This window comes from Struthio camelus, chromosome 1, assembly GCF_040807025.1.
Source record: "Struthio camelus isolate bStrCam1 chromosome 1, bStrCam1.hap1, whole genome shotgun sequence".
In the NCBI taxonomy this organism is placed as follows: domain Eukaryota; kingdom Metazoa; phylum Chordata; class Aves; order Struthioniformes; family Struthionidae; genus Struthio; species Struthio camelus.
In genome coordinates, this window is record NC_090942.1 from 181,436,219 (window position 1) to 181,446,095 (window position 9,877).

General features: G+C 61.0%; 1 protein-coding gene across 1 annotated transcript; it reads left to right on the plus strand.

Annotated features, from left to right (window-relative positions):
- Positions 1 to 533: 533 nt before the first annotated feature.
- LOC138065962 (adenylate cyclase type 10-like) lies at positions 534 to 9,877 on the plus strand (the record flags this gene model as incomplete). Its single annotated transcript, XM_068931657.1, has 16 exons — positions 534 to 639; positions 1,447 to 1,551; positions 2,114 to 2,152; positions 2,504 to 2,647; positions 2,950 to 3,155; positions 3,932 to 3,961; positions 4,137 to 4,328; positions 4,570 to 4,691; positions 5,107 to 5,183; positions 5,520 to 5,709; positions 6,762 to 6,814; positions 7,238 to 7,371; positions 7,837 to 7,986; positions 8,571 to 8,657; positions 9,063 to 9,346; positions 9,721 to 9,877. Coding segments are annotated over 16 exons (2,076 nt in total), but the record flags the coding sequence as incomplete, so codon positions are not given.

The following is a 9,877-nucleotide window of genomic DNA, read 5'->3' on the forward strand; positions in this document are numbered from 1 at the left end:
GCAGTGGCCGTGCTTTTGGGGAAGCCTGGGCTGCTGGCTGTCAGCATGTCTGTTAGGCCCTTTGCGCTTGGGAACGTGGGAACCAGCTGCTGTTTCGGCCACGGGTGGAGGTCAGTCGCTGTGCGAGCCTCCTTCAGCTCTGTACGGGAGACAACTGTGTCGCGCTAGCCACATCTGAGCAACCGGCTCGGCGTAAGGAGGGAGCTGGGGTAGCTTCCCGGCAGTTGCTGGGTAAGCGGTGCCTTGCAGAGGCTGTCACTGTTAGCTGGATCAGCGTACGCGACAGTGTACAGGTAAATGATGACACGCGGCCAATGTCACTGTGACCCGATTGTGACCCCCCCCGGCCCCTTGGTGACAGAGGGCCAGCCGCGCCTCCCCAAGGCCAGTGCGCAACGCTGTGCAGTGGTGTCTGGTCGTCCTCCCTGGTGGGCACGGTGGGTCGTCTTGTACTGAGGTACCGCAGGTACCCCAGGGCGCTGACGATGTCTTGTGCCTGGGAGCGAAGGTCAAAGCACTGCTCAGAACTGGGGGAAGTAGCTGCTTACGTCCCCGACCTGCTTTTGTCTGAGGACTTGAAGCAGGAGAACCGTTGCGTTCAGAACTTCCACGGAGTGCTGCTCTTTGCGGATGTGTCAGGTGGGTCAAAGCGTTATGAAGGGCGGGCACTGAGGAGGAGTCACCGACCCGAGCCGTTGGGACTTAGCGGGCCTTTTGGAGCCCTGGTCGTCCCGCCTGTGGTAGAGAAGGGGTCAAAGGAGATGTCGTTTGCTGCTGAGGTCTTCCGCTTTGGGGAAGTAGCGCTCGGACGTAGCCGAGGTCACAGCCCGGGGGCGGTCTTTGCTGCCAGCCGCACTGCGGCCTGCTTGTGGTCACCCGTCTGCTCAGAGCAGTGTGCGTAGGGAGCTCTGAGGCTGCCGGAGCAGCAGCTTGGGCCCGCGCTGTTGACTGCAGTGCTCTCTCCGGAGCTTTGGGGAGGTGTGAGGTGGGCCAGGCTCTGGCTCATGGAGGCCTGGGAGAGGAGGCCTGGCTGCCTTGCCTCACCCTTGTTAGTCTTTGTCAGGGCAAACTTGGAGGAGCAGCTGCTGCGCAGAGGAGCTGGCTTGCCAGGTGCTGCGTTAGTTGGCAAAGGCCTCCCGGGCTTTCTAGCTAAGGGTGTTGCCTGGCTGTAGGCAAGAGGGGAGGCAGCCGGGGGACGTGCTGGAGGGTGGCAGCCAAGTGCAGGAGCTAGGCGTAACGGGTAGGTGTGAGCATGGGGAAGGCGCCCGTCAGCGAGCGCTCAGAAGCGCGGGTGGAATTAGAGGGCTGTGCCCGCTGTCAGGGGCGCGCCCGGGTTCTCCCGGAGCGTGGTTCTCTTGGCTGGCTGAAAGCGACGTGGAAAGTGCCAGGTCCTTCGGCCCCGTGGACGCGTCCTGATTTCTTTGTGCCTGTGTGTCCCTGTTGCAGGTTTCACTGCTCTGACAGAGAAATTCAGCCAGAGCATCAGCAGAGAGCGGGGTGCGGATGAGGTCACGCAAACCCTCAATCGCTACATGGGTGACATTTTGGAGGGTAAGTGCCGTTCTGCAGGACTGTGTGGGATTGGGCCACGACGAGAGAGAGGTGCTGGGCAGCCTGCTGCTGCTGCTGCCGCCGCCTCCTCCTTGCGCGGGCTGGAGGTTCCCATGGGGCTGAGAGCAGCCGAGAGCAGCTGGGCTCTTCTGGCAGGTGCTTTCTGCTCCCCACGAAGACTAAGGAGGTGCCCGCTTTCTCAGCACCCACCCTTGGCCTTGTGGAGTGACCGCTGTTCAGTGATGGAGGAAGATTTTGCTGGTGTTGGGGCGCAGGGGGGAGCGGGGGCATCTAGCCAGTGTTAGTGCCCAAATGAGCCGGGGATGGGGGCGCTGACCAAAGTGTGCGTTACTTTCCCTGGGGCCTTGTCACAGGGCACAGTAGCGTAGGTCCCAGGGCTGTGGTCCCTGTGAGCAGTGCAGCTGCTACGTTTGCTAAGTTGTGCCCCCAAAGCACCGCTGCTCTTGTGCTGCTGTCTGAGCAGAGCGGCTTGTCCTGCGGCCTTCCTGAAGAAGGCCTAGCTGCAACTCCTCTTGTTGTGCTTTTTTTTTTCGCTCCGCAGAGCTGCTGGCTTTTGGTGGAGACATCTTGAAGTTTGCAGGTACGTGTGCGTAAAAGAGACGTGGCCTCGTCTGCTGCAGCTGCAGACGAGTGCTAGGGGAGAGGGGAGACAGAGCCGCGAGCTGGCAGAGCCCCGAGGGGTGGCTCTGCTGGCACGCAGGTGCCCAGGGGGAGCTGCCGTCCCGGGCCCTGGCGGCGTGGCTGCAGTTGTAGCTGGCGGGGCAGAGGGGGAGGTGTGCCTGTGGCCAGGGTGCTGTAGTTGAGGAGGAGGCCTTCACCCAAACGCGTTTTCCCTGGCACGCCTGCTGGCTTCCGCTGCCCCGGCAGGTGGGTGCAGGTCAGGGAGCGTCAGGTGTCACGAGAGCCGTCCCTGTCCCCTTGCTTTCCCCAGGGGATGCTGTGCTGGTGCTGTGGAGAGCAAAGCACACGCAGCTGAGGGACACCATCAGCCTGGTGCTGCAGTGTAGCCAGCAAATCCAGGAGAAGTACAGGATCCGTGAGACGGACGTGGGTCTGAAGCTCCGACTGAAGATAGGTACGGGGAGTGCCGGATTAGGCTGCTGCGCGTTCTCAGGCAGGCGTTCACGAGCTGCCTGCATGCAAAGTGAGCCGGTGGCCGGCCAACGTGCCGGTGTGGGGCCCCTGATGAGGACCCCCTCCCCGGCCATGATCAGTCCTGAATCCATAAAGTGGGTGCTTCGCCTGCACTCGAAGCAGTTGAGCGGGAAGAGCCCGGCTCCAGGGCTGAGCTTCAAAGTTGGCCTGGGAGGAGCTGAGCTGTGGCGGGCTGTGGAGGTAAAAATGCTCTCTGCATCAGTTGTGCTTGTCTCTCACCAGGGATCTCTGCAGGGCATATGTCCCTCCTGACTGTTGGAGACAAAAAGCAGCAGCACTTCCTGATCCTTGGCCAGGCCGTGGGTGAAGTGTGGCAGGCCCAAAACCTTGCCAATGCAAGTGACGTGATCCTGTCACCCAGCTGCTGGGAGCTCTGTAACCAGAACAAGATCAAGACCAAGAGACTTAAAGGCCAAAGCGCTGTGAAGGTGGGTGGGATGGCCTCTGGAGCAATTCTGAGGGCCTGGCCGTGGCCGTGGCTGCGAGGGAGGAAGGTGCGAGGAGGGCGAGGAGACGCGCGTGGAGGGAGTTCTAGGTGTCGACGTAGGTGGGGAGCAGTAGCTGTTGGGGAGCAGTTTTGTCTCCGGGTTGTCTCTGGATTCTGCTGGGTGGCGTTGAAGAGGGGGTCAGGAGGCGCTGGAAGAGCCTGCCTCAACGGGTACTGTCCTCTGTGGGTGCTGGAGCTGTCCTCGACGCGTTTTTGTACTGTGTGCCTTTAGGTTACAGGCATGGAACGGATGTCTCTGTCGGAACGCGAAGACATCTTCTCCAAGTTTACCCGAGCCCAGCTGAACTACAGTTCTCCTGAGGCGTCAGGTGAGGCCCATCTTCATGATGTTCTGTGGCTGCCCAGAAAGGTGGGGGCGGGCTTGTTCAGGGGCCAGCGAGGAACGCCCTCTGCCCTCTCCCCCTTGCAGTTAGCATTTGTGCCTTTGGCCCTGGTGCGCTTCAGCGGAGGCACTCGCTGCTTCCCCCTCCTTCCAGGGGCCTGCTCTGGCTGAGCACCTGCAGGAGGAAGAAACGTGCAACTGGAGGAGACTTTCTCTCCCTGAGTTCCAGTGCCAGCCCCTGCTTTCCAACTGCTTTTCCCTAGGCAGGCTCGTAGTGCCAGCCTGCCAGTCACCGCCTGGATTTTCCTTCCCTAGGCATCCTGAGGCCTGCTGTTACCCTGGCCCCTCGGCATGCTCTGGGGAAGCTGCTGCGGAAGTACGTCCCCGCATCTGTTCTGAGGAAGGTATGGCCACAGCTGCCGGGAGCTGTGTTTTTTTTTTGCCCCGAGGGGAGGATTTATTCCTTCCGCGGAGAGCGCGGGCTGCTGCCCACGTGTGGGCTCTTGCTTGGTGTTTGCTGGAGGCAGTCAGCTCTCGGGGAGAGCTGGCTGCTGAAGGTGTCCCGCTCTCGTCTTCCAGATTGATGACAGGCAGCCCCCGGACTACTTGTCCGAGCTACGGCCGGTCACCTGCCTCTTTGTCAAGCTGCAGTTTGCTGCCGATGTCAACTTAACGCAGATCTGCAAGGCTATCCAGGACAGCAGCGTGATGATGTTGGAGATCATCCGGCCTCACAAGGGCGAGATCAACAAAATCTCCATGTTTGATAAAGTGAGTGTGGGGGAGGAGCCCACCCCGCAAAAGCGTGGGCAGCAAACGAGAGGGCAGTGGCTCTCTCGCTCTACTGAGCAGTGGGGAAAGGAGAAGCAGCTCTGCCTCGGCGCTGGGATCAGCACCCTCTGGCTGGGGGTTGCCCTGAAGCTCTGCTGCTCTCGGCAGAGGCTCGACTCGCACGGCATGAGCCGTTTGCCGTAGGCGTTGTCACAAGCTGTGCTGCCCCCGTCCTTGGCAGGGCTGCACGTTCCTGTGTGTGTTTGGACTCCCTGGAGAGAAGCTGCCCGACGAAAGCGTTCACGCCTTGGAAAGCGCTCTTAAAATCTCCAAGGCGTGCTCCTCGAGGCCTAGGAAAATCGAGTGAGTGGGGAGGCGCGTTGCCCGGGACTGCGCGGGGGAAGGAGGGAGGGATGGTTTCTCAGCGAGACGTGCCCTCTAGCTTGGCCTCCTCTGTCCCTGGGAGGAAGGAGACAGTGCCCTGAGAGGTGCCCTTCTTCCCCGCGCCGAGGAGACGTGCTGTGGCCGGCTGGAGTCAGGGACTTTCCGCCCGTCCCAGCTGTGAGGCCTTAGGGGAAGGGCTGAAAACTGCCTGGCTGCTCTCGGGAGCCCCTTTCACCTGGGGGCGTTACGCTGCGGAGCTCTGCAGGTCCCCGAGGTCTGCCCTGCCAGGGCGGGAGGTGGTGCGAGGGGAGCTGGGTGAAGGGGTGAAGGTAGGCGGGCAGGCAGGCCTGTGCGCGGGTGCTGCTGAACGCCTGTTGCTCTCCGTGTGTGTCAGGGCCGTGTCTGTCGGGGTTACCAGCGGGACGGTGTTCTGCGGAGTCGTAGGCCATCGCGTGAGGCACGAATACACAGGTACGAGGTGTTTGGCTGAGGAGTGGGTGGCTGGGCTGGGTCTGTTCAGCCGGAGCAGTGTGCCAAAGGAAGAGGCAGAGCGGCAGGGAACAGCCTGTTGCCCGTACGTGCTGGGCTGGGACGAGGCCTGTGGCCTGTGGCCTGTGGGGAACGAGGGAGGCAGGGCGGGCGCCACTGCGGTGCGGGGGACCGGGCTCAGAGCCTTGTTGTTCCTGTTGGTTGTGCTGCCAACGGTTTGGGGCTTGCCTGTGCTGGAGGCGATGCAGCCGTTGGCGGTGAAGGGTGGAGCGGGTTGGTTTCATAGGTACGTGAATGCGTGCTCTCTCTCTGTGGCAGTCATTGGCCAGAAGGTGAATCTGGCAGCCCGGCTGATGGAGCACTACCCTGGGCTGGTGTCCTGTGACGCAGCGACGTACGCAGCCTCTAGGCTGCCCCGATGGTGCTTCAAGGAGCTGCCGGAGGCAAAGATGAAGGGGGTTGTCGATCCTGGCCCCGTGTATCAATACCTGGGGGTGTCGGCGAAGTCGTGAGTGTCCTGTTTGAGCGGGCTGGTTGGGGGCAGGGTGGCACACAGGGTCCAGTCTTGGTCCGCCAAGAGGAGTTGTGCAGAGCTGGCCCCCGCCCACACCTCCCATCGCTGGGGCTGAGAAGATGGAAAGGCAGAGCACGGGTATGCTTTTGGCCTGCCTACGCTGGGGCCTCCTGCTGTAAGGAGACTGGGAGTGATGCCGGAGGGGTGGAGAAGGCTTTTAGGTGTCCGTAGGCACAGAGGGGCCTTGCAGCCCCTGCCCAAACGGCTTCCAGCTGTGCTTTCTGCCCTGTGCTTGCTCCATTGCGCGCAAGACTAACGCAGTGGCAATTCTGCCCCAGGGAGGCGTTCTCCCAGCTGCTTCCGAGCATGAGGCTCCCAGAAAGCTTTTGGTCAGGCCAGGACTCAGTTCCTGAGTGCCTCCTGGTGAAAGTTCAGGTGTTCCCCCGGGCCAGGGTTTGGCATCCTCTTTGGAGGACGTTTGGAAGGTTGACGTTGCCGTCCCCTTGCAACTTCAGAAAAACTCAAGCCCAAGGTGCCTGGTGCTTGGCGCCTTGGCCCAAGAAGTGACCCTTGTCGTCCTGTTGCACGTCGTGGCTTGCAGTGTTTTTTCTTGCCCGTCTTTGCCTTGACAGCAGCTGTTGCAGGGCCCCGCTTCTAGAAAGCGCTGCCTGTGAGCACAGGCCGGGGGACCAGAGACTTGTTTGGCTTGTCCTGCGGGGTGCAGCAGTGTGCTAGCCAGCGGCACTGCCTGGCTTCTTGCTCATGTCTCTGCTTCCTTGGGCTTTGGCCTGTGGCGCTCGAGTCTTGATGCTGTCTGGTGTCCCCCTGTGGCCGTTGGGCTTCTTCCTGGCTGCAGCTTTGCTAGTGCTCGTTTGGTGTTTGCGCTCTCTGCTGGGCCAGTGGGAGCGTGGGCAGGATTTGCTCCGGCTCAAAAGAAGAGCGGGCACCCGGGAGCGCGTACCCTCAGCTCCAGCTCCACGCGTGGCTCTACGTCCTCCAGCTTCTGCCTACTTAATTGGCTCTTGTTTTTCTCTTCCCGCTGCTAGCGTGTTTGGCATGGATGTTATGAAGGAGAGGTCCGGCTATTCCCCGTTGCTCGGTAGGTGGAGAACGCCTTGGTCTGCCGAAGGCCGATTTGTTGCCGTCGGTACCTGTTAGTTCCGCTCTGGGAACGGAGAAGCTTTTGCGAGGGATGGTGTTGCCCGGCGTGGCCCTAAGGGTTTGGTGCATACCTTGGCTCCTAGCTGGTTCCTGTCTTTGGGGTTGGGCCGCAGCTAGAGGTGGGAAGCAGGGTGAGGCGTGCACCGGGTGCTCCCTGCTGTGCTGCATAGCTAGCGTGGCGGGACCTTTCCAGTGTGCAGTTGCTCACAGCCTCAGGGCTAAAGCGATGCCCGTATTTGGGATCGGGGAGGAGATTTCCTTGGGTCTGACTGACCCGCTGCGGCGGCGAGAGAGAAGGGTGCCGACGGCTGTTTGCTTTCCAGCTCGCTGCAACAGCTCGCTTTCTTGTTTGCCTTCCCAGGTCGGGAGGAGGAGATTGCCCTCTTTGAAAGCTACTTGAAAGCCTACGTGGATAAGAAAGCAAGCCACATCATGGCGTTTGAGGGCGTAACGGGCTCTGGAAAGAGCCATTTACTTACGGAGCTTGCCTCTTTAGGCCAGGCTGCTGGGCTCAGGTGAGTGTTGCTGACCGGGACCTGCGGAACGCTTTCGCTGCCCAGCCGCTGATGTCCGTGGGCTACTGGAGCCCCTCTGCCCGGGTGCGTGGCCCTTGGACTGCAGCATCCCTGCAAGGCCTGCAGGAGCTGCTGCTGAGGAGCAGCTGCGTGCTCTCCTGCTCCCTCCTGAGGGAGCTAGAGGTGGCTCCTGGAGCCACTGCTGTTGAGCTTCCTTCTTTGGGCCAGGCACCAAGCAAGGTAGAGCCCGAGCTCAGTCAGGGCTTTGGCCGTAGCCCCAGAGCCAAGAGAAGAAACCCAAGTGGCCCTAGATTCCGCCTCTCCCCTAGAGCTTAGTGCGAGAAGCCTGCGGCTGCTTGGGTCCCTCTCTGAATCTCAGTGCCTTTTGCTTCTGCATGGCAGGGTAGTGGCTGTGGAAGTGCTGGAGCTCAACCTGAAGCAGGTCTACTCTGCCATGCGCATGGTGCTGGCTGTGGCCATGGGCCTGCAGGCCTGTAAATCGTGCAGTGCCAGACAGCTCGTCCTGCAGGAAAAGCTCCAAGGGCTGGTGGAAGAGAGCAGCTACTGCCTCCTCAACGTGCCTTTCGTCGTTAAGGTGAGAGCGAGAGGCCTCTGTGGCCGTGGCGAAGGCCTGCTTGTGAGCCGTCCTGTGGCTGTTGTGGTTGGGACACTGTGGCTGGGGAGTGGGCTTAGCTCCCTGGTGGGAGCAGCAGGAGGGTAGCACAGGCTGTGCTTCTGTTTGTGGGTCCAAAGAGGGGGGCGAGGGGGCCCCTTGTTAGGGGTGAGTGCAGGTGCCAGGCTGCTGCAGGCAGTTCCTGGGGCCTTGCTCAGCAGCCTGGAAAGGGCATTGCAGAGAGGCTTTGAGAGGGGGCTGATGAGCTGGTGCTGAGTTCACTGGTGCGGGAGCAGCCTGCTCCCTCGCGCGATTGCCATGGCGAGGGAAGAAGCTCTTCTCCCGCCTCATCCCTCCCTGCAAGAGCTCTGCCAGAGACCCTCAGCAGAGGGCCTCCGTTGTAGGCTCCCGGTGACGTCCGCGCTGCGTCTCCTCTCCACTGTGTGGGGGAGAGGTAAGATGCTGAGGGCAACAGAGGCGTTTTGCTCGCTTGGACTTGCGTGGTGGGCAGGTGTGCTGAACCGCCCTGAAAGGCTGTTGCTCTGTGACTCTGCTTTTCCGGCCAGTTTCCCCTGTCGGAGAAGGTGTCCAAGATGAGCGACGCTCAAAGGACAATGGAACTGGAGTTGGTTTTTAAGAAAGTGCTACAGAAGGTGAGCCGTTCTCCCCATCCTGGGTCAGAGAAGGAAAGCAAGGCCGCAGGCTGAGGGCTCTGCAGGAGAGCGGTGGGAGCTGGTGGGAGGACAATGTACCGGGGTCATTGCCCTGCAGAGGCTGAACTCCCCGTGCCATGTCCCCTGATAACTTTCCTCCTGTGAAGTTGGAGGGCATGTGCTCAGGGGGAGGAGGAACGGTGTCTTTCCGTGCCACCGTGCCCGAGAGACCTTAAGAGTCTCGGAGCACGGAAGAGCGGGTGAGATTCTGAACGAAGAGGTAGCTGGGGAGAGGAGAGCGACTTCTGCGCGTCCTCTGTGTGGGGAGAGGCCGGCCAAAGTTTGCCCTGTGGAGGATGCTTGAGAATCCCTCAGAATCCACCCAGACCAACGTGTTTGTTTCAGCTCGTTGAAGACGAACTTGTCCTGTTTGTCATCGACAACGCGCACTACATCGACTCTGCCTCCTGGGCTGTTATGTCGCGCGCGCTCAGAGATGTCCCGCTCTTTGTGGTCATGGGCTTTGCTCCCGCTCGCTCTAGAAGACAGAGGCTCTGCGAAGCTGCAGCAGACATCATGAAGTTGCAGCAAACGACCCACGTTCATCTGGGAGAGCTGAAAGCTTCAGCTGTTGTGCAGAAAGCCTGCCGGGAGCTGGGAGTTGTCAGCGTGCCCAGGGACCTAGAGACGTAAGTCCCAGGCGGGGCCTCGGAGCTCTTCCCGAGGGGTTGACCCTCTGCAGAGAGAGGGCAGGAGGGAACGAACATGGTGGGGCAGTGGGGGCGATTTGCTGGGGCCGAGGCTCTCACTGGTGCTGGGGAGGATCTAGGCTGTTGGGGCCAGGAGAGACGAGGCTGGCAGCTCTGTGCCTTGGGCACTGTCCGCGACTCTTTTCCGGCGCGTTCCAGCAAGCGCTGTATCTTCCGGGCAGCTCAGATGCCAAAGGCAGTGGGAGTGCTGGCCTGTTCAAAAGGGAGGTGTAGCTGTGGCAAAGATGCTGGTCTGAAGCGTGTCCCACCTTGCTTTGCCTGTGTCAGTCCCTGCTGGATCTGCTCCTTTCCAGGTTCCTGATGCAGAGAAGCTGCGGGATCCCATATTACTGCGAGGAACTGCTGAGCGACCTTAAGCGCCACGACATGCTCTTGTTCCACCTGCTGCGGAAGGGCGAGAAAACGGAGGACAAGTGGGAGAGCCTCTTCAGTAAGCACCTTTGTGGCTGA